Source organism: Cupressus sempervirens, chromosome 8 (genome assembly GCF_028749045.1).
Source record: "Cupressus sempervirens isolate cs-2001-9-10 chromosome 8, ASM2874904v1, whole genome shotgun sequence".
In the NCBI taxonomy this organism is placed as follows: domain Eukaryota; kingdom Viridiplantae; phylum Streptophyta; class Pinopsida; order Cupressales; family Cupressaceae; genus Cupressus; species Cupressus sempervirens.
In genome coordinates this window covers 437,866,931-437,892,193 of record NC_143125.1, presented here as the reverse complement: position 1 = coordinate 437,892,193, position 25,263 = coordinate 437,866,931, and the positions used below count along the sequence as shown (strand labels likewise).

At 38.2% G+C, this 25,263-nt stretch overlaps 1 protein-coding gene across 2 annotated transcripts in view; it reads right to left on the bottom strand.

The window, feature by feature from the left end:
- Positions 1 to 25,263, bottom strand: part of LOC149543097 (RNA-binding (RRM/RBD/RNP motifs) family protein) — a 102,672-nt gene that overhangs the window by 18,962 nt on the left and 58,447 nt on the right. Inside the window, exon 3 of one of the 2 annotated variants that reach the window (XM_089798007.1) lies at positions 11,517 to 11,597. The exons of the other annotated variant lie outside the window; for it this stretch is intronic. Within the exon in view, the coding sequence (XP_089654133.1) occupies positions 11,517 to 11,597 (81 nt within the window). The remainder of the gene's footprint in view (positions 1 to 11,516; positions 11,598 to 25,263) is intronic. 2 annotated transcript variants of the gene reach the window in all.

The window sequence follows — 25,263 nt, the reverse complement described above, 5'->3', positions numbered from 1 at the left end:
TTCCCCCCGTGCCTTGCCCTCATTTCTGCGGACGGGTGGCAGGTTTATGGCTTCATTTTTTCCCACGGATGCCTTTCCTATTCTTTTGCAGTGGCATCTTCCTTCTCCCGCAGTGGTATTCTTTTCTTCCGCAGGTATTACATCTTCCGCGTCCGGTCTTTTGTCTTTTGCAACAGCGTTGCTTGCCTTTTGTTACCTGCGGCATCTCTAGGGTTGTTTTCAGAGCACAGCATGCATGGATGTTCTCTTTGATTTGAGAGTAGGGAATGAGTTTGGGTGTTTGCAGTCTTCACAGGAAGGCAAAACCGACAAAAACCTTGCATTATGAAGGCAAAACCGACAGGAACCCTACATATTAGAGGCAGAACAGATGAAAGAGGCATAGCAGCGAACAAGTAGAAGTAGGAGCAAAAAAAAAAAAGACAGATTGAAATAGTTCAGAATGAGTAACGGATGATGCCAAGGGGAAGGGAAAGACAAAAACAGGTGGAAAATGCAAGCAGTTGCTAGAAAGAGTGTGGAATCAGAAGAAAAGACAGAAATGGTGTGTTCCATGGAGTTTTGTGTGGGTTTCGGAGTACTAATTTGGTCTTGGCGGCAAGGGGTGTTGCCCCTTGACCCCACCCTGTATTGCAACAGGGAGCACACCTGGGGCGCTACCCCAGGACCCCCCGAGGGCACTGCCCCCTAGACCTCCAATCGTTGCGGATATTAGTTGTGGGAAGTCTGACCGGTTGATGAAGACTTGGAGCTGCTGCAAACATGGAGTGTTTGTGTACCAGAGGCACTTGGAGTAGGTGTTGGGCGTGAAGTTGTCTTGGTCGATGCATGGAGAGCTCGGAAGGAGCTGATCATCCAGTTGAAGGCAGTACAGCAACACTTGGCTCAATGTACTTAGGAGTTGGAAGCAGAGAAAGTGACACGGGTAGCTATCCAAGTCAACTTGACTAAGGAGACAGTATTGTATTGGCAGAGGCTACAGATGCAACGTGGGCTAGAGATCAGTTTGATGCAGGCACATGACAAATGTGGAAGTGATCTATCTTGTTGTAGTTAGTCAATTACTATATTTTGTTTGTTAATTTGCTCAGATATTTTGTAATTGTCATCCGAAGACGACTTTTTCTTTTGGGGGGGGTGATGTTTGTAAATATTGTGTAGCCGACAAGATGTTGTCGTCGGTAAAGATTTTGTAGCCGACGGGTAGATTAGGATTGTTTTGTAGCCGACGGACCCCTTCGGGAAGGTTCGGCGGAAAGTATTTATGCCCCGTCTGGGATCATTATAAAGCATCTTATGCTCCGTATGTAACCTGTTGGCATATGCGAATAAAAGAGTACTGTTGTTGTTGTTCCTGTTTATTATCTGTGTGCGTTTCTTAATTAATCTATGCGGTAAACAAATATATGGTCTTCCAACCAAGGAACGAGGAGAAAGGGATCTACTGGAGAATAAATGATAAGCATGGCTGGTAAGAATAATTGAATATAAGTATGGAGGAACTACTACATCGTCCAGCATAGACTATAGATAAATATATTGTTAATAATAATGAAATTAGAATTATATCTAGAGAAAAATACACAATATAATAAGAACAGAATAGTATTGGAAAAACAGTAATAAGGAATGGCAAACTACAGAACAAAAATTAATAAATTAAAGCTGTAGAATACTTACACAGTAGCAATAGGGATCTAGGAAGAAGATCAAACAAAGAAGAACAATACTCTACAGAAGAATTTGGAAGAAACACAAAAGCAATAAAAAGAGCAAAATAGAGAACATAGAAGACAACAATAAGAAGAGATATACAACAGTCATAACAAGACAGGCAGATTGCACTTTACAAAAAGAGAAGAATGTATGACTTATGATAAATAGAAGGAAGAAGCAATAAGAACCGACAGCTCAGGGTCTACAGGGAGAACATTCAAAAATGACAGTTACACAAATAAAAAGAGCAAGGATAGTAAACCGTCATCGGTGATTAACAATCGGGAACAGGTAAGAAAGGTCAAAATATTCACACAAACATTAGATGATAAGATAAGATAATGATATTAATGTCCAACAAAAGACCAAAAGAGGTCTATGGGACTGAAAAGATTACAACAGTGAAGCAAACACCAGTAGAAGCATACAAAGATGTCTGAACAAAACGAAAACAACCAATGAAATAACAATAAAGAACAGAGACAGAAAGCGCTAGGAGTTTTTTTTGGGCGAGAAGAAATCTGTCACTGAATGAAACAAATGCCAATGCGAAGAGGCACTACCCTGTCTCTATCCGCTCCTAGAAGAGTGTCGCTGGTGCAAGTAGTCAGAATGGGATCGAACACATCTGGAAAGCCCATTAGCCCAAATAGAGCTGGAAGACCTTTTCACACCACACAAAGGGGATAATGGTGTAAAGAAGGCAGTAATGAGCTGAGTAGATGAGTGCTAGTGGGGAAGCAATGTCTGGATCATGCTATCACGGAGCGTGGTGGCCTCATGAATATAAAGTGCAAGACATCTCTCATCATAATAGCTGAAAAAGTCATAGAGAGAAAAGCATTCCTTGAACAAACAAAAGAATCTCCCTCTAATCTCATAGTAAATGGGACATCGAAAAAGGAAATGAGCCTCATTCTCCACCTCCCCTAAAGTATAGAGCATACAGATCCGCTCCCCACTATCAATATGATGATCAGTCTGAGCCCGAAGACGGTGGGAACCAACTCTGAAAGAACCTAAAGAGATCCGCAAGGCATGAGACCACCATCGTGAAAGATAGCTAGGATGGGCAATGATCCCATCAAAAATCTCTAAAAAGTGCTCCGCATAAAAAGACATACGTGGACGCAGCCCGCCAGGAGGGTTAACCCAAGTAGTAGTAATGTAACGTCTATAAATATCAAGACGAACATGCTCATTTAACTCCTGTCGAGAAGGGAGAAGATGAGCAAGGGCATCCAAAGAGAATTGAAAAGGAGGGAGACGATCCATGTCAATCCCGATCGAACTCAGCAAAGAAGAAACCTGTGCATACCAACATCGCGCGCAAGAACCAAACTCAGCATCCGCAATGGAGACAAAAGAACAATAAGCTAAATAGGAGTAGCGGTTCTGATCCACGGCAGTATTAGCAAACCCATGAAGACGATGAAGGAACCAAACCAAATAAAAAATGGTCACGAGTCTGAAAGGATGAACACCAAACTCAACAAAAATGACACTATGAGGAATGAACCTGTGACATCTGATGATGCGCCTCAAGAACAAAGTTTGAACCCACTCAATCAAGGCCCAGTCTGGGCTAAGAAGAGAAGGGCCCCAAACCACAGAACCATAAAGGACAGTCGGCCGCACCAAAACGTCTAAGAGGGATAACTTAGACGAGGTATCCTGGAAGTGATATTTGAAACACTGTTTCTCAAGCAAAGCAAGAGAACCCATTCCCTTATTAACTTTGGGCTGAATAGTAGGTCTCATACTGAAACGCAGACCGGAAAACATGACCCCCAAATAAGTGTAGGATGAAGTGATCTCAATCTCCTGACCCTGAAAAATGAAGTGAAGATGAGAAGTCTTTAAACAATTAAAGACCATGATCTGAGTCTTAACCAAGTTAACCACAAGTTGTCTCTAGTCACAAAATAAAGTCAAACCATCAAGAAGTCTTTGTAATCTATCTGGAGAGGAAGCAAGGAGAACCACATCATCCGCAAATAAAAGGATAGAGATCAGAACCTGATGAAGATAACAAACATCCCTTGAGAGCGAAGACTTCAAGAGAAAGTCCTCAAGCTCATCAATATACAGCCCAAATAAAGTAGGAGAGAGAGGACATCCCTGCTTAACCCCAATAGTGTTATGGATCGGATGCGAGAGGCCCTCAGGAGTCCGAAATCTACCAACCACAATCTCATACAATCTCATAATAGCGATACAAAGCATCTCTGAAATACCAATCTCCCTAAGTCTCTCAAATAGAGCCACCCTAGGAATGGAATCGAAAGCTTTGCGAAAATCAACAAAGCAACAATAGACCTTCTCTAATATGTGTCTGGCCTCCTCAATAATAGCCCGTAATGTGAAGATATGATCCATAGTTTGATAATCCATCCGAAAACCGGCCTACCCTCTAGCCCTACACCCAATCTTGTCGATCTCCGCAGATAGCATAGCATTAAGAGCTATCACATACAGTTTGGCAAATGTGTGCCCAATCATGATGGTTCTGTAGTTCCCCGAATCAGAGACAAAGCTAGTCTTGTGAATGGGAAAAATCAAATGCCTAGACCAAGAAGTCGGAAACCCAGTGTGAATCAACCTATTAAAAGGAATAGAGAGATAAGGGCCTAGAACTAAGGCACCAAACTTGAAAAGCTCAGCCTGGAAACCCTCCTCATTAGGAGCACAACTACACTTCATGGATCTAATAGCCTCATAAATGTGGGAAGGAGTGAAAAGGCAAATGAAAGGAGGTGAAGAGGGGTGAATGGAAGGCTGCCCAAGAATGTTGTAAAGAGCCATGGTGTGCAAGGTGAGGGAGCAAAAGTCGAGGGTGGAGAGCAGAGGGGTATGGGGAAAAGAGTACGCAAAAAGAGTTGGGGATTGCGGATCAACGTGGAGCAAAGAGATTTGCACTTAAAAGCAACAAAGTTACGCTTCTTATTCCGAAGCAAACGGAAATAAGACGAGCAAATACTGGCAAAGTCGGTGGAGTGAGCCTCAAAAGAAAATCTCATAAGACGATGGAAAGATTTGCAATCTGAATCGAACCACTATTTCATGGGGTAGGTATTACGACGCTTGCTTCGAAGGAGCAAAGGGGGACGATGAGGGATGGAAAGGGTGGCAAACTCAAGGATAGCCGACCTAGCAAGTCAAACATGCAAGTGGCCTCGCACAAGTCTGAGAAGCATGAAGGGCTGAGGAGTCTCGAGAGATGGACGGAATAGAGTTCACAATCACCATCAAGAAAATGGAAGTGAATGGGCAAACGAGCAGTGATAGAAGAATGATGAGGCAACATGAGAGGGGAGAGGCTAATATGAGTACTAAGGAGAGCATGATCAACCAGAGGAAGGCGCAAAATGGTAAAACTGCGGATGCATGGTATGAAGGAGGGACAGGTTAGAGCGTAATCAACGACACTAGCACCACCACCATGAGGCCAACAAGTGAAGATCTTAGGACCCGAAAAATAGGAGAAGTCGTTCAAGATCACCAAGCCAGAAGACTCACAAAGCCGCAACAAATGTCTGCCATACATGGATATTGACCCATGCACATCCTCGGAACACCTCTGAAGCCCTAAATAGGCAGGATCAATCTTAGTGGAACATATGGAATCCAAACTGCGATCATAAAGTGGAGTCTAGAGTATTTTGGTTCTCGCATTAAAGTCCCCGAGTAAAATAATGTCCCCTAGAGCAGCGAACTGAGAAATGGTCTCACAAAGATCAATATAAGGGTCCCCGTCATCGATAGCATGAATAGCATAGTGAGAGGAGGCCAGCAGAAAGTAGCAAGCAGCCAAATAAAGATCTCTCTGACAGTGACACTTACGGTCACTACAGACCCACAAAAATCTAGCAAACGTGTTTGAGTGTACAATAGAAGTGTTACTGAAAATATCATCCTTAATAAAAACAAGCAACACCATCCGAGCCTCATACGCCACCAAACACACAAACCTCCTCACAACAAATGGATAACCATTGAAAACCAGTAACAACTGGAAGAGGACGTGCGAGACTCTCATGGGTCTCGGTAATAACAAGAATATTAGCGATACCCACAGCATCACAAAGAAGACCAGGTAATGACCATAAAGATCCATTACCATTCTAGCAATTAACAAGAAGGGAACAAGTGGAAGTCTCCCTCTTGTCCGACTGCTAGTGGGACCGTCATTTGGCCTTGGGGGCCTGTCTCTCTTCCCAACCACTGGGAGCAAAATCTCTAATAACTGCTTTCAAGTTTTTGATAATTGCCCACTTACCATCCCGCCTTGCATCTGCAACAACTCTACGAGCTTGTTTGAGCTCTACAACCTGAGCATTCATGAGATCTTCATCTAAAAAGATTTTAGAAGGAAGAGAAAAGAGTTTCCTCTTAGCACGTAGAGCCCGGAATCTGTCAGCAAACGAAAGGAATCTGATAAAAAGAACATCACCATGACCAAACAAGCACCTATCCACTGTGATGTCAATAAGACCAAGTTGGTCACAGAGGAAAGAATGTCCAGCAGTAAGAGGATCATGAGTAAAGGAAGCCCACGAACCCATTGGTTAAGCTCATGGACCCATCTCATCCTCTCATCCTCAATCTTACCTTGTACCATTTTATTAATATTAGCCAAAGGTTGAGAGTTTGTATTACTAAAAAGAGATGCCCATGACTTGACCTTCAATTCGGTTTCACATACAAGAGAGGAGTGCTTAGCTGCAATGATAGCTTGTTGTTCTTCAATGGAATACAGTCCTTCCATTTGTGAAATAATAGAGTTGATACTGGTTTGCAATCCTGCAGTTTCAGTAGTAAAAGTCTCTAAGAAATAGTGGAATTGATCCATATTAGAGGTTGTGGCACTCTTAAGTTCAGTAATGGTATCATTTAGAGAGGTAACTTGCTCTCTCAGTTGCAAATTATCTAATTCTAGCTTGGAAATCCTATCACATAACCTCTGATAAGTGAGGAGTTGCTGTCCATTGGTTGAACCTGAATCAACACTGTCTACCATATCCAAATAGAAAGAAACCACTGCAAACACTAAAGCAAAGCCCACCCAAGACCCAGCAAGGTCACACCAACCACAAACAACCAGCAATCAATACAAAGCTTGGGAGAGATCACAACAAACCATAGAACAGTAGACTAACAACAGAAGATACTATTGAAATAAGGCAAAAAAGAGCAGTAGTAGACCCAGCTGTAGCGGTAGAAACCCCTCGTATTCCAATGGCTGGAGTAGTCGCAGACCCAATATAACTCAAATAACCACAACTGCGACAATAACCTAGCACTACCTGCGACCAACACAGCGTAGATGACCACGACCCAGGGCAAGCAGAGAACGTTGAGAGGAATCAACACAGCAAAAACAAATTGAAATCGAAATCACGAGCACGGCGAGTTGAATCGCAAAATGAAACCCTCAAACACAAGAACATGGAAGGTAAAACAACACGGAAGGAAGGCAGGCAAATCGCAGTAGGAAGACAGGAAAAACCCAAAAGAAACACTGTTAGCTACAATGGGATCCATGGATCAGAGAAGGCGTCGAGGTAGCTATGAGGAGCAAGAGTTTCGAAGTCGAGATCGCGGCAGTAATGCTCTTTGTTCTTCCAGTAGGTTGGAGCCTGAGAAGAGTAAAACACGGATAATGAAGTATGTTCAGAGACATTAATAACAATGATGTTAATGCAAATGTAATTGCTGATTTGGGATGTTTGATAGAAAACATTTATGAGAAGGATGAGTTTCTCATATTGAGAACTCAGAGTCCAAAGGAAATTCATTTGGAATTACGAGTTTCTTCAAAGGGGAAACTCAGAGATTAGAGGGCATTCTCAATGAATGTCGGGATTCCAAATTGGAACCCAGGGAGAGATTTATGGAGAATCTCTTAGAGACAATATATATTGTAATGGTCAATCATATGCATATGTTAGAGAAAAGAGACTTGGCTAGATGTGGGATCTCTGCCAAGTAATGTTGCAATGAGCATAATCATTACCAGAGATCCCAGAGGCCTTAGAGAGGCACTCTTCATATGACAATTGCCTAATTGAGAATTAAATTCTTGCTAGGGGATTAGGTGATTTGAGAAGAGTTCCTTTCGAAGGATTAGGACAGGTTAGTAGAGGGACAGTATTTATATTGATTCATTTATCATTTCTAACATATTTTAAGACTTTTATATATATTTTCTATCATGTACTAATGATTTGTTGCAGGTTCCAATATTTATTCCGTGAACTAGAAGTGGGGACATTACACGGACCCTATCATGACTATGCTCTAGTTTGCTGATACAAATTAGCCTTGTTTGGGATAAGTCTATGATGGCATGGATACAATGGTAGTGAAGCTAAAACTTTCTATAAAAACACATGAGAATGACCCCACACAATGTGAAGCCTTATGCAATCAACTAAAAACAATCATTCATCATTGTTGGAAAAGATGAGTACCCAATTGCACCTCCTTGAATATGCCTTATCTCCAAAGTACTATAGCCAGGAAGTGCTTGCTATGCCAAATAGAGTAGCACCATATGCGGATGAAGAAGTTGCTAGTGGATGCTACAAAGCTTTTGCAAGATTCTTCCTAGGTGTTGACATAGACAAAAAAGTTAGAACAAAATTTGGCTTATTTGCTTTGGGAGCAAAACTTAGTCCAATTGCAATAAAGGACCTATGTGACATGGGAGCTATCACATGGTGATACCTCTATGGTCAACCATTTGAGCATCTACAACCTCTCACAATCAAAATCCTTTCACAAATGAGTTTTTTTTTGTTTTTTGTTTACCACTCGTATTCTACAATTCTTTGAATTGCTTTTTTATTTTTATGTTATACTTTAATTTTGTGAACATTGTTCAGGTTGCAAGTTCTTCTATTGTTGAATGGAATTGGAGTACATACTCTTTTATCCACTTAGTGAAGCGTAACCGGTTGGCCTCAAAGAAAGTTGAAGACTTGGTTTACATTCATACCAACTTGCGTCTTTTGTTACGTAAGGAGGATCACTACAAGGAAGGAACAGCCAAGCTTTGGGATGCAGAACTTGAGTGTGCAAACTTGGATGCAATGATTCATGATCTTAAGACCTTCACGGATGATGATGTTGATAACATAATGACACATGGTGCATCTAGCACAAGTGGAACCGTTTTCGGTTCAAATTATCTTGAACTTGCAGCAGTTAATGGAGTTGGAGATGATGAGGATTTTTTGCAAATCTATATGATTCTGATTCGGATTGATGAACATTGAATCATGAACTATTTGAGGTGGAAGATTTATGTGTAAATTATTTAGATACTGATTCTCTGCTCCAGCAGCTGGATGCTGAAGCTGATGCATTCAGGTGCGTGGAGACTTTTGGGTTCTTCCCGTATGCGCCCAAGAAGCTCATTCCAGGCCTGTCAATGCTTGTAGAGGCGTTGAAGCGCATTCCAGGCTTGTGGATGCTTGGAGAGGCGCTGCACACGCCTCTAGAAGCATCCACAGGCCCGGAATGAGCTTCCTAGGCACATCTGGGAAGCATCCGAGTGCAAGATCAGTTTGGCTTTTTCACTCACTCATAATTTGGCTTACTCTTCTCTGAGAAAAATATAGATCATTTCACACGCCTCTAGAAGCATCCACAGGCCCGCAATGCGCTTCCTAGGCACATCCGGGAAGCATCCGAGTGCAAGATCAGTTTGGCTTTTTCACTCACTCATAATTTGGCTTACTCTTCTCTGAGAAAAATATAGATCATTTGGTTTGTTTGATAGTATATGAGGCCTTCAACATAAAGATCTTATGCCTTCAATTTATTGTCTGAAGAGAAAATTATTCATTTGGTATGTTATGCCAGTCCATTGATATTGTGGTTTCCACTTGATACAAAAACTTGGCTACTGATTTATATCTCACTTCTAGATTTCTTCTTTTTTCTGCAATTAGTAATGTCTATTGAAATCTTTTCTAATCTAATCAGTGATGATGCCTGTGTCATGCTTCTCACTGAAATTTTATATAGGTGATTATGGTTTCTACCAACACTAGCAACTGCCACCTCTGTCAAATATTGTGCCAGTCTTAGTGGGATATCAACATTGGATATAGTCTTGATATCTCCCGCAAGTTGTATTCCCCATACATTGTTTTATAGAAGGCTTTCTTTGCATATATATGAATTATAGTGTGTGTGTGTGTGTGTGTGTGTGTGTGTGTTTATATATATATATATATAGAGAGAGAGAGAGAGAGAGAGACGCATCCTAACCATAGTTCCAAGAATCACAGCAATTCATGCGATTCGGCGATTCAATTCAAGTCAAACGATTTTTTGTGAATTAGTGAATCGAATCAGCGATAAAGGGTTTATGAAATAAGTTGCTCACTAAATTTCAAGGGTTTTTTAAATTTGCCAATTCATGGGCGATTTGATCCTGATTCACGGCTGATTCACGATTCGATTTGGCCTTGCCGATTCCGACCCGATTCCAATTCTTGTTACTTTGATCCTAACACATCCAAAATCAAAAAACAAATCGCGCATCTGATTCTTAATCCACATCAGGATCAGCATCGGCAACTGAGGTAAATTATGTTCTTCAGTAAGGTTTTATTTCTGCGTCATGCTTCCAAATAACAGGAGTTGAAAGTTAAATTTTTGCTAAGCAGTTTATTATTTTGATATTTTCATTGCCCATTGCTTATTTAGTTGACCAAGTTTTGAATTTGTGAATAAGTGTTCATTTCTGTTCATATGAAGTCGAAATCTGGAAATGTGGTTTGGTGAAAGGAAATTATGTGGACCTATGCTGTATTGATTTTGGGCAATTAACAAATAATTTGGATAATAAAATTATTTGATGGCATAGTTATTGCTTGATTTGGAATCAACCTCTGGTAACAACTAGTTCTATGTGTTGTAAATTCTCATGTCAAATGCTCTCTCTTGTTTCCTTTCTTTTTCTTTCCCATTTTGTTGTGTCTGTTTCAGTACTTCAGATATTTCAACAAAACTTTAAAAGATGCCAGCAACCTGTCCAAAGTTTCCTATATTAGATCCTAAAATGAGGGGAGCCTATTAGAACACAAATCAATTGGGCTTTTGCCATTTTATTTTCCAAGCAAATACAAGCATAACTTACATACATATAGAATGAACTCTATGTGACCAATCTCAAGGCTCAACAAGAAAATTGCATTATTTAAGCACTCCATGGAAATATATTGAATCAGTACCACTTTAAGATACTGTATGCAATATTGCATTTTATATAGCAGCTAAACCAATTCACAAAAGCCAATTAAGAAATTATTCATTCCTTCTGATTAAGATCTACAAGGTTTGCAATTAGGAAAAATATAATTAGAAGCCTCCATATTGGCTCAACATTGTATGATATCCAAGATATCAGAGACAATTTGAAGGCTGTTTGGTACTCTAGGGTAAAAATTCAATTCTCCAAGGTATGGTTGCTTCAAGCTTGAATTAAGAAGGGATCTTTGACTGTCCACCTTAGGACTAAAATCAAAAAAAGGGAATGCAATAAATTAGCCTCCAGATTAGTTTAACTTTATGAAGCATGGTTTCATTGGGTATAAAGCATTTTTCCTGTGTTTCAATTTCCATAGAAACAGTGCCTGGACAGTTCTTGATTCAATGTAATCCAGCATTGCATTCTTTTTAAGGGATTCTGAGTCCACAAATACAGCCAGACATCCATTTACAGCACCTTTCATTGCAACATTTTAACATACCTTTGGTGTCTACAAAGAAAAGGAAAAAAATACCTTGCATTACCAACATATATAAATTTGATCAAAATGACATCAGTAAAAGGTTCACAATCTTTCTCATCCAATAGCCTGTACCTGCACAAATGCAACTGAGCATTTTGAAATAAGCGTCAAAAAAGAACCTTCATGGCCATCTTGAAAAAGGAAGGAAACATTTGGCACGAGAGTGAATTAGCATGTGGTAATAAGAAATATAATTTAAAAAGTTCAGTCACACATCAGCATACATAATGTTCAAGATTTCAAGAGGTTGCATATGGAATCAAAGCAATAATTTGACAATGACGATAAGCCACCACAATAATAGAATCATTTAGAATATGTTTTTTTAAAAATAGATATAAATGATTCTGAAAAAAAAAAGATATGAAATTAACATTTATAAGCAACAAAGTAGGTTAAGAAGACCCAAAATTACATCCAGTTACGATAGGAAAATACACAGGTAAACAGAGCCCTGGGAAACAATGAAATATAATAAGTAGAACAGAAGAAGAGAGGAATCTCTGAACAGGCTATAAAAACACTTCGTAGTTATTTTCCTGTTCAGGGTAGATTTCCTACAAGTGAGCTACATTTCATTATCAATATGAGTTATACATTCCAAAAAATGATGGATTTAGAATAATTACACAAAATTTTAAAATGTTTATTTCAAGTATGCGCAACTGGAGATGAAATATTTCTAACACTGGTTCGGTAGATGGTTAAATGGTCTTAAATATTCCATTTATTGAATGCTTGGTTTAGCTCTTTAAATTTATTTATTTTTTGGTGTTTCATATAGATTAGGTACAGGATACGGATACGCTGGTACAGCAATTTTTTTCCCTCCGGTGTACTGTCCCCTCTCGTTTAGAATGTCAATAAATTATTGAATAAAATGCTAGCATATTGTTTTAATTTTCCCCCATAGGGTAAAGCATATATTGTAATAATCATTTAAAGGGGCAAAAAAAGCTATGGTGGTATTAAAAGAACTTAATTATCCATTTTCCATCATTAAGAAGGGGCTGCTTGATTATTTGTTATGTCCCCTTTTCTAGCCCATTACTTCCTGATGCATCGTTAGCCCTTTTCACCATGGTCCCATGGGCTAACCAGGACTTTACAGAGGTCAATTGAGTTTTGGCCAAGGCAATTTTAGTTTCAGGGTAATCAAAGTGATTTAGCAGGGTTTTTAGGATATTTATTATTTATAGTAGGTCAGAAGGGTTCTGTACTTCTGGCATTTTAGTAATGAACTTCAACCAGCTTACCTATCACACATGTTCTAAGTTTGATTGGTTATTTATTTTAATGCTAAAAGATTCAATAATATTTAATAAAGTGACTGTTAAATTAAGGCACATACTAATAAGTCAATTTATTATTTAAAGGGCCATGCAATTCTCCTACATGACAAAGGGACATTTTTAAATAAAAGATGAAGAGACAGGCAGGGGAAACTGAAGAGTCAATGCATTGGATATTAAGAGAAGGAAGCTTGATTTGTCTCAGTATGCTAGATTTATGAGTTGATTTCTATTCTCTTGGAGAATTTTGGGAAGCTTCTAACTTTCAATTCTGAAACTTAAGGATAGAAGCCTTTTGGCTTTCTCAATGGATTGGATGGAACCCTATTTCATCTATTGAGGTGGATTCACGACAGAGTTCACATCATGTTTTCCAGTTCTTTTCTAGTTTTCCAATTTGACTATGACTTTTGTTTTTAAGATTGGATCTTGTTATCAAACTGCTGAAGTTTGAACACTAATATTTCTAAGATTATTTTATCTGGGTATTTTCTTGTATCTGTTGGTTAACCTGAAATCTATTGCATAGATTTATATGTTAATTTCTAAGTTAGGGGATATTACAGTGGTATCAGAGTCAAGGTCTTGAACTCGAGACCTGCAGAGCGTGGTGGTCTGTAATGTCTCATGCATAGGTGGTGTGACCCGACGGCCACATGTTCAGGGTCTACATAATTGGAAGGGAGATGTGCCCCATTACAATGGTATCAAAGGTAGCTTTCTTGCCGGCCTGTGAAGTTTTATCAAAGACAATTTTAGAAAAGTTTTATCAAAGACAAATTTCAAAAAGAGTTTGAATATTGTCCGACAACAGAAAAAATAAAATATCTCATATTTTGTATTAATGTAGATGTTATTATCTAGTATAAACAATTGTTGTGTAATTGTCAATGGGACCTATTCTTGGTTGGTGAACAAATTAATTTCTCCTTGTTGTGAACCTGAAATACAATGTTGTATTTCAGGTATTGCTAATTTGACTTTTGATACAAATAATTGTTGAATCAACTTAATAAAGGTGAATTAAAGTACAGCAATTAAGGATCAAAAGAATCTAAATTTGTTCACCAAGCACAACAAAACTAATTATAACCTTGCAATAGTGTCAAAAAGGAGAAACTCAAAGTTGTGGCAAAATGTTTCATCGCACTTTAATCTAGTAGGGAAATGTTGATGTGTATTTTATGACCCACCAAATAGTAGAACAAAATACTGAGGTATCTTATCCTCTCTTGAACAAAGTCTCATGTATGCTAGAAGATCTTACAATGACTCCAAGATTCCTTCTATGTCAGGTCTTGACCGTGGATAAGCTCGATGGTTGATGTAATTAGTTGGTGTCTCACTTTGTGGCTGAACTCTTAGGGCTATGCAGCCTCCATGGGTTAGTTGTGTGTAATGGTATGAAGAAGTGGCCTAAATCAAACAAATTTTCTTGCAAAACATATAATGGACAGAGCGTGGTAGATTATCTAATATGTTCGCAATCAATCATCACCAAAGTAGTTGATTTCAGAATTAAACAATGTCCCATAGAGCTAAATTCAAACCATATGCCTCTCTGTATTAAATACAATATGAAGGTCAAAAGACAGAAAAGTGATCAGGTCCTAGATGAAAGCAAAAAAGGACATAAAGAGGGCAAGATTCTTATAAACAACAATAATAAAAAGTTATTTTGCACCGCTCTTGAACAATAGCTCCAAATGCATCATGACCTCACGAATATCAAGGAAAACAATGATAAGAAAAGCAATATCAGCAGCAGTTTTCTAATCCCAATAATTAAGGAAGCACTAAAAAGAAGAGCATCTCAAACACCTTTCCGGCTAACCCATGGTATGACGAAGAATGCAAGGCTGCAAAAAGGAAATTTAAGGGGAGAAAGGAAAACAAAATAATTATAAGAGAATACAAACAGCTGATCAAATCCAAGAAAGAAGAATATGTGATTAACCAAAGGAAGGAGCTAATCATGTTAGGAAAGCACAATTCTAAAGATTTTTGGAGGAGGTTACAAGCAACTAGGAAGCAGGTTGAAAATAAAATTACGGATTCTCAATGGTTAGAGTATGCAAAGACTCTTTATGAGAGACCGGAGGACGAAGTTGCACTCCCCACAACCAACAATTTGGATGAGCTATTTTCTGATGAAGACATTACTCTAGGGATAAGGAGATTAGCAAGTGGAAAAGCTCAGGATATTGATGGGCTACAAGCTGCATTTCTAAAGTGGGGGATAGATTTGTTGACTCCACACATCAAGAACATTTTTAATATAGTCACGCAAGGTTGCTTTCCCATGAAGTGGACCACCAGGTAGTTATTCCTCTCCATAAGAGCAGAGATGTCAACAAACCTTACAACTGCCACACCATCATGGTGAACCCCCTGTTAAGTAAACTCTACGGGAGTATGGTAGAGTGGAGAATCAGTAGATGGGCAGAAAAAGAAGGAAAAAGAGCTATGGGACAAGCGGGTTTCAGACCAAAACATTCTACCATTGATCACTGCATTACCCTAAGGTTCCTCATAGAAAAAACGTGGGATAAACAAGGGGAAGAGGCTTTTTGCTGCTTTGTTGACTTTAAGAAAGCTTTCGACACCGTCCCTAAGGATAAGTTATGGAATAGGATGGAAGAATTAGAGGCCCCAACAGAGTATAAAGCTATTGTTTATAAACTTTACGAACAAGTTAAAGCGAAAATCAGAACCAAAGTGGGCATGTCAGAATGCTTTGACAATGACATAGGGGTCAAACAGGGATGCCCGTTATCGCCTACCTTGTTTGGCCTTTACATTGACAAGTTAGAGGAATGGCTAAACAAAGCCAATGGAGAGGGAATTCAGCTGGCTGAATATGTGATCAAATTGCTTTTGTATGCCGCTGACCTCATTCTCATTGCTAAAACAGCACAAGGGCTGAGAGAACATTTGAGGAACTTAGAAACCTTTTGCACGGAAGTAGGGATGGAGGTCAACACTTCTAAGACCACGATCATGGTCTTTTCCTTGAGGAAGAGAAAACAACAATGCACTTTTATATTTAATGACAAAGCGCTAGAAATTGTAGAAGAATACAAATATTTGGAGATATATTTCCATTTCCGACTCAGTTGGGAAACATGCAGATCAAAAAGGATATAGGGGGGGTAGAAGGCATCTTATCTTCTTCAAAACAGGTGCAGAACAACAGAGTTATGGGATTGGAAGACTAAGAAAACCCTCTTTGGGTTGTTGGTGATACTAGTTATTTTATATGGCAGGGAGATAAGCAGCGTATCAAACCATAAATGGCAACAAATTGAAAGAATTCAGAAACACTTCATCACAACTAATCTCAAAATCAAATCCACAGTGCTATACCAGATTATTTTAGTGGAAGAGGGCATGTTCTCAGTGGAGGCCTTAGCAATTGTTAGATTGTTGAGCTATCTAAAAAAGATGAATAAAATGGATGCACATCGCTGGCCTAGTCGGGTGGTTGACGGAGAACTGGCTCATCGGAAGAAGACATGGAAGAAACAAAACGATAAATGGTTCAATAAGTGGAACATTGACTACCTAGAATGCTCGGAAAACAATTCTGAAATAATAAAAATGGGTGGTAGGAAAAATCAAATCTGTCATGTGGGCAAACCAGATAGGTAGAAAAAAAGCCTATTATGTCAAAGAATTTAATCCCACATGCGAACAGGACGACAAAGAATATTTAGGAGCTGAGATAAAAGGAAAGGCAAAAATCCTAATCGCTCAATTGAGATCTGGTTCCCACCATTTGAGATGTGAAACTAGTAGATGGAAGGTCCCTAAGGAAGAGTAGGAGGACAGAATTTGTAGATTTTGCAATGAGGGTGTGGTGGAAATAGAGTGGCACTATCTGAAGCATTGTACAGCATACGAAGACATTCGCAGCCAACACAAAGAAACGTTAAAAGTGGACAACATAAAAGACCTTTTCGAAGGACCAAGACTCCTCAGGCGGGCCATTTCACTTATGCAAATTCACAACAAAAGAGACAGGTTGGAGAAATCACATCAGTCTGACTAGGAGTTTTATGCGGGTCCCTTAGGTTTATGGCCTCATGGACGTCATTAAAAATCTTTCATTCATTCATTCACAAGGGGGCTTACATAAATTTGCTCAGATTCATTTCAAATTATGTTGGATGTGGAAGCTATCAAAAGGTTTTGCAATGAAGTACTCTTTTGGGATTTTACGAAATATGCAGAAATGGAAAGGGACAAGGTTGAAAAAAATATATCCTAACCATACGGATAGTAACAACAAATGGTACTCAAGAGGAAAAGTTCATTAATTACCAAGCTCTATTTCACCAAGTTATACTACAACTACGAGTGAACTGGTGCAATCTTCAAAGGTTGCACAACAGATTTTCATACCACCACATGCACCATCATAGAGAACACTATATATGAATGATTGAACTTAAGTTTACACATGAAAGGGGTTCAACTAACTTTGCACAACAATTTAGAATTACTAAAACATCAAAAGTATGAACTAAATAAATTCATCAAAACACCATAATCTTCTCCATCGCAATCACCACACTTTATCTAAACTAAACTTGATCTAAATGAGGGAATTAAGAGAACAAGCAAGCACTAAAACACATCGAGTATTCACCAAACTTCAATGAAAATTTTATTGTCTTAGTAGCTTGAAGCAACAATCTTTAAATCCTCCCTTTACAAATGAGAAATGAAGTCTTTATATAGGTCCTCCAATACAATGGGTGGCCCAGATGAAAATGAGTAACCGATGACCCAGATTGTGCCACATCAGTCTTAATTAGGGTTACAGAAAAGAAAATGGAATCTACATTAATGCAAGATGGAATCCACCTTGTAATGGGCAATAAATGCCCACTACGCATGCTTGCTTAGGAAGTGAGTGGGGTGCAAGAAATGACCACTAAACACACACCTACTATGCATTAAATACATCTAGCCTTGATTTCATTTCCTAAAGGCATGGAATCAATCCAACACCTTTAATTCTTTTGTGTTGATACTTGGTGTCGATTCCTACTTGAACTGTAGAACTGTACTACCCTTTCATCCTTTTCTAAACTTTCCTCCTAATCTGGTAACAAGTCCTGAGTGGTGTGCATGGTATTCAAGAAGATGGAAAAGTTCTCAAAATCATACCTCTCGAAAACATTCAGCTGAAAGAACTCCAACTTGCCTTTCAAGTTGTCCATCATTATTTCATTCTCTACCAATTTTTGCAACAAGGATGCAAGTATATTGGAAATCTCTTGCTTGATGGTGTCAACTACTTTTCTCCATCGAGCAGCTTCCTTGGTGAAACTCTCAAATGTTCCCTTAGTTGTGATTATTGCATTGTACCATCGAAGGAAGTCATAGACATCCCCTTCACCAACAACTCCACCACGATCAATATTTGCTTGGGGGTCTCCATCAGATTTTGTATATCAGAGATCACTTCATCCTGGTAAATGTGCTCATACTCACATGATTCATCCATGCATTGGATCCTGGAGAGTACAGCTAGCGCCCTACTATAAACTTGCATCGATTCTTCTACATGCTTGAATGTGTAACAAACGGATTGTCATAACAAAATAAAGACGATCGATAAAGAGTTTTTCCCAACAAATTATTGAACAAATAACTAAATTCCTTTTCGTGGGACATTAACTGCTTTTAGCTACCATCGCTCAACTGAAATAACCAAGCTCAACTGAATTAACTATATCAATGATCAACTGTAATAACTATAATAACGATTAACTGAAAATAACTGTAACAATGATCAACTGTAATAACTGTGATAACGATTAACTGAAATAACCAAGCTCAACTGAATCAACTATATCAATGATCAACTGTAATAACTATAACAACGAATAATTATAACAATGATCAACTGTAATAACTATAATAACGATTAATTGAAATAACTGTATCAATGATCAACTATAATAACTAGGATAACGATTTACTATCTTTCTCTACATACAAGTAAAGTAAATGCTTAACATGAAACGAAGAACATACAAGTAATATCCAGTGAGTCTTTAGTTGGTTGTGCAATCCTCCACTTTCGGTAAGAGGAGAAGAATTGACTTAGGCTTAACCTCCCAACCTCGAACCATAATTATCCCCATACAATCTATTAAATTAGAAAGGCCCTCCCTACCCCAGAATTGGGCTTGGGATACTTTTAGTCCAGCCACTTAAGCATTCCGATGTTTAGAATATCCGCACAGTTATGGGCAGACATATTTGAATAACTGGCTCCACTGACATCAAGTGATTATAAATAGCAAACATGCCTTTAAACAACCTTGGCTAAGGTTTTCTAATGGGTTCATTGACCCAATCACCACCACTCGACTTGACAACAGGGGAACAATGATATGGACGAGCATGAGCTATTTAATAAAATTATTTTAGATTTATTGTATCATATCTGACTTTATTTCCATGTCATTGCAGATTCCATCTCACCTCTTCACCTTTTCCATGGCTATACAGCCGGTGAGTCATAGGTGCTCGGATCTCAGAGCAATCGGCTCTGTCTATTGATTCTCAACTGATTTATGAATACTTATCACAACTTGTGATTTGAAGAATGTGTTCATTAAGACTTGCAAAAAAAATATCATTTGATTATGTTTTCCAGTGGCATAAATAAATCATGAATTCATAACATGGTTACTTGGCTTATATTTTCCATAAACACTCTAACTTAGAGAAGGTCTAATCTATGATATTAAGTAAGTTATTTTGCATCATGATATTACTGCTATATAAATTGGAATGCTGTAACAACTGATAAAGAAATCACATTGTAATGTTTTGGGATTTTTGGTTAACTGCATAACCTGGTATAATCTGAAAGAATGAATGGAGTCTCGCTGAATGCTCAACAACCCGCCTCAGAAAAGATCTTGAACGCTAAATTCTAGAATGAGTATTGCTCACGATTTCAGCGGGGCATCAATATAACCAGGAATCGTGGATGGAAACAATGCAATGGTTACTAATTGATAGAGCTATCAGATGCTATGATAAACATGGTCGAGTAAGATGATGTAGTCGGGTGCTTGAACATGGAAGTCGGATGCTTGAAAATGGAAGTGGGGTGCTTGGAAATGGAATATGAATGTCTTTCACCTCTCTCGACTTCTTAATATTAAGAGATAATATGCCTCTTTGGCTTCCAAGAAGCCGTAACATAAAAGAAGTGTCTTGGCTCTTGGACGCCAAATAAATATGCCAAGTGTTCAATCGGTTTTCAAGTAAACAAAAGTATAAAAAGATGAAAAAAAGATTTGAAGGTTATGAATCGAAAATAATTATGGTTTATATCTCTCTATGTGCACGTAGATATACTTATGAGGTGGCATCATTTTATTATAAAGAAAATAATATTATGGTGCCACTTTGTTCGTATATCTATGTGTACCTACATAGGTATATATTATAATGATGTGGATAAAAGATCAATCAAAAACCTTTGAGGTACGTATTATTTTTAATTAAATTAATTTATGTTTTAAATTGTTTATTTAATAGCTCATGCGGGTCCTTCCATTGTATCCTGAAGTTCAAGTCGCTAGGTCCTTACCAAGGCAATTTAAGGTCATACCTGTCAACCAGATGACTGGACTAAGCTAGTATCCATTCCATTGATCCCATATAGCAATGATTCCCCCCTTCATCTTCTCTAGCAATCACCAGTGCAATATTTCCATGATAATAACAATTTTCATAATAACATTTAATATAAATAAAGAATTTAATTATTAACCATAATTCCAAAATCAAGTATCTACTAAACATCACATGACAAATAATGGATAACGACCATCTTCATTAAACAGTTAATATAATGAATACAACAAATATAAATAACTACCTACTTCACATGATTATGGAAGAAAAATCCGTTCAGTCTAAAGGCTATGAATAAATTAAAATTAGGTCAAAATTTGGGATGTAATAGAATGCTTCTTCTGAATTCTTTTTGCCCAAACCTTTGCACTTTGGGCAGTCCACTTTATCCTATCAATATCATGGTACTCATTTGGAGTTATTTAATCCTTTGTCTTATCGACTGTAGGAGTTGCAATTTGCGAAATCCTAGACCTAATTCTCCCCTTACAACCTTTGTGAACCTTTTCGCATTCCCCTTTTCCTCGGATTGGTTGACTTGGTCCAAAATTTCATGTAATTCAACTACTGAGTCAACCTCTTTTTCTTAACTTTAATGAATCTGCTACTTTAACCATTCTAGAATAGGTATATTCTAATCTCCCTATATCATCAATTGATCTTTCCCTTAGACTGTTCCAATGTTGATTTCTTCTTCACCCCCTGGACTATCCACTGTTACTTCAGGAGCTGCAACCTCTATGGTTGGAATCTCTGTCGCTACTGCAAGAATTCTTCCTCTTCTAGATTAGCCTCAACTTCCATCATTTCTTGCTCCAAGATTGCCACAAGACTCTTCTCTATAGCCATATCTTGAACTTTAGTTTTTCTCTTTGCAGATTTCTCATATGCATTTATACTCAACCTATCCTATACTGGCAATGCCAAGTTTTTTTCTTGCTCAAATCTACCTCCGCTCTTCTCCACTTCCTGTCTCTCAAAAATTTCTATCTCCTATAGACTGGGAGTAGGACTCGTTGAAGAGGGAACATTTCCAAACCCTTGCTTTTTATGTTGAGGTTCCTGAATTTTTGGACTACTCCTTGGTTGTCTTCCTTGAGCTACCTCTTTCCCTTTCCTGTGCTCTACACTTCCTGATGGAGTTTCTCCTTCTTCAACACTTCCTCTGGATATTTGCCTTGATCATTCATCCCTAAGTCGTTGATGACCCATCAATTGATATGTGAAGCCATCTTTGGGCACAACTAGTTTGTTGAGCTGACGATCAATCCACCACATTGTGAAATCAAAGACCGGCTTAGACAATATGTTAAGATCTCTGACCTCCTTCCTTTGCCAGTCGTATGGATGAACCACCCTTTCTGGATTGAATCCCTTTTGCACTACATTTGAGCCTTCCCCCGTCTGATCAAGTACTTGGAATATGTTGCATGTTCTAATCATGTTCAGAGGCAATCTTGAATACATTCTCTTTTTTATTTCATTCTCATCTGTGGCATTTGCCCGAAAATCCTTGAGGTGCACTTTATGTTGGTACTTTGATCCTGTTTCAGATTTGATTTTGTTGTAGGGATTGAAATCTACCCTTCTCAAATAAAGTGGTAGATGGAAGAAGCGGAGTTCGTCTAATGATCTCTCTGTAGCCTTTAGACATGGGCATATCTCAGCTTTTCTTTCCCCTATGGAAATTAGGAAAGATTAATCCCAATTTTTTCTTCCCCTTCTGAATCTGACATAAACTGTAAGTTGTCGAGTAAGCTCCAACAAGACCAGCTTGTTCAGTGGGTACCTCAGAAGCTTGTATTGCTCCAAAGAAAATCCTTGAACTCAGATGTATGAAAAGGTAGAGAATTGAGTGAACCAAGCTCCATAATTTTCTACCAACTTCATTGCTTCATCTGACAACCTCATGTGCACCCTCTATCGTAGAGTCCCGAAAATACGCATGGCAAAGGCAGCATTAACTGTGATATAGTCATCCTTGGAATGTAGATGCAACTATGGGTAGCATGCATGAACTTTCAAATGTTGGGTTCCACTCCTGATGAGCCCTTTGCATCTCAGTCCATCATATTTCATCATTGGAGCTACCATATAGATGACATAGGAGCTCATATAAAATTTTCTAGTCTACTCCAAATTTATCAGTTGTTCATTCAGATTGTCGATGATAAGTCCAACCCAATCTATCTTGCTGACTTCTCTAACTATTTGCTCAATGAAGTACCACATCCATACTAGAAATCAATAGGACTGAGGTATCCCAAAAGTATGACTGAGCATCATGACCATGTTGTATTCTCGTTGTAGGTCAAACCATACCAACTCCTTGGAGAATCTTGAAATGGTGAGACATGTTCGTCAACCAATTTTTATTAATGACTTCCTCACAAAACAGGGTCTTGGCAGTGTAGACTTTGAGTGCCTGCCCTTTTTTTTTGTCACCAGTCTCAGAGGTGAGGGAGTTCCAAACGCAGAGAGAAGGAATAGTTCAGTAACAGAAGTTGCAAGAGCTATGTTAGTTGAGAATGAAATATCCAAGATGTTTTGGAGAGAAGTTGTGAATATAGCAGTCTACACTCTGAATAGAGTAAAAGTCAGGAAAGACACAAACAAGACCCCTTATGAACTATGGTTTGGCCACTCACCTACAGTTAAGTATTAAAGAATTCTTGGCAGTAACTGTTATATCAAAAGGGATGATGATATTGGTAAGTTTGATGCTAGAAGTGATGAAGGTATGTTTCTTGGTTATTCATTGAAAAGCAAGGCTTATAAATGTTATAATCAGAGAACTAAGAATATTTATGGAAAGTGCAAATGTAAAAGTTGATGAGAAATTCAGAATACATGGGTATTCTAGAACAAAATGAATGGACAAGAAGAAGTTGTAAGGAACAAAGCAAGATTGGTATGTAAAGGTTACTCACAACAAGAAGGAATAGACTATGATGAGACCTATGCTCTTGTGGCAAGAATAGAAGCAGTAAGATTATTCTTAGCATATGCAACATACAAGAAATTCAAAGTATATTAGATGGATGTCAAGTCAGCATTTCTGAATGAAGAACTTGAAGAAGAGGTATACATTGAACAGCTTGAAGGTTGTCCTTTAACAGATGACAAGGACATAGTATGCAGATTGAAGAAAGCATTGTATGGCTTGAAGCAAGCACTTAGAACTTGGTATGCAAGGTTGGACAAGCATTTGAAAAAGCTTGGATATAGTAGAGGTATGGTAGATAGTAATCTCTATTGAAAAGAAATTGATGATGGACTAATGATTTTGGTAATATTTGTTGATGATACCATATTTGGAGGAAATGAAGAAAAAATTTGAAATGACTATGACTAGAGAAATGAAATATTTTCTAGGATTACAAATTGTACAAAATAAAGAAGGAATCTTTATTTCTCAGACTAAGTACTTGAAGGATTTACTGAAAAGATTTGGTTTGAAAACATGTAAACTTGTTGGAACACCTATGGTAACTGGACACAAGTTATGTACAAAGGATGAGACACCTACTGTTGAGCGAAAAAAGTACAAATCTATGATTGGAGGTTTGCAATATTTGACTCACACAAGGCCAGATATAGCAAATGTAGTTGGAATTGTTGCAAGATTTCAAGCTGATCCCAGAAAGGCACATTATGCAGTAGTCAAAAAGATATTTAGATATCTAAAAGGAACACCTAAGTTCGGATTATGGTATGATAAGTCTAATGATTTCACTCTATATGCTTATACTGATGTTGATTGAGCAAGCAGTATGGATGACAGAAAGAGCACCAGTGGTGGAGCATTCTTTCTTAGAGGAAGATTGGTTTCTTACCTAAGCAAGAAGCAGGATTATACCTCACAGAGTACAGCAGAAGCAAAATATGTTGCAGCAGCAAACAATTGTAATCAAGTTGTTTGGATGAAGCAAATGCTGAAGGATATAAGGATAGAAATCATTGAACCTATTGTCATACATTGTGACAATACAAGCATAGTAAATATGTCTAAGAATCCAATGTTGCATTCTAAAACCAAGCACATTTCTATCAAGTATCACATGTTGAGAGAGAAAGTTGCAGAAAAGGAAATTAGATTGGAGTATGTGAGCACTAAAGAGTTGATTGCAGATATTTTCGCTAAGCTCTTCCCAAAGAGACTTTTGAGTATTTGTGAGGTATGCTAGGAATTATGCCCCTTCCTACATCAGAGTAGAAGATGCAAGAGTGCATCAATCCAGTGTAACAAAGCACTATTGTTTGTCTAGTTTGAATGCTGATGCTTCCTGTATGGGGGAGTATCTGTGATAGACAAAGTCATCAAGGACTCTTATTGGATGTTGTTTTTTAACATTGTCTTTGGACACTTGAGCTAGTAAGAATCGGTTGTCGCAGAATTTGATGGATGCTGAAACCTTTGACATTGATGTCAATGGGGGAGAAGTTTAGCATGAAAAACATGTTGGGGAGAAGTACTGCATGGAAAACAGTTGGGGAGAATGATTAATGAAGAGGATTTGAAAAGTAAGATTAACAGTCTTTTGCTATTGGTATTCTTGTTACTAGATGTTTTTCATCTATGTTGTCATCAATGCCAAAAGGGGAGATTGTTGGAAGCATCAATGCTAATGATATTCCTATGGGGGAGTATTGTAGATATGTTACTATGATGATATGTTACATTCATGATTGTGTTTGTCATTGATGTCAACATAACAGTTTTCTGTGGTATATGATAGAAGAACAACAGAAAGATCAAGTTGGTACGGACGGCT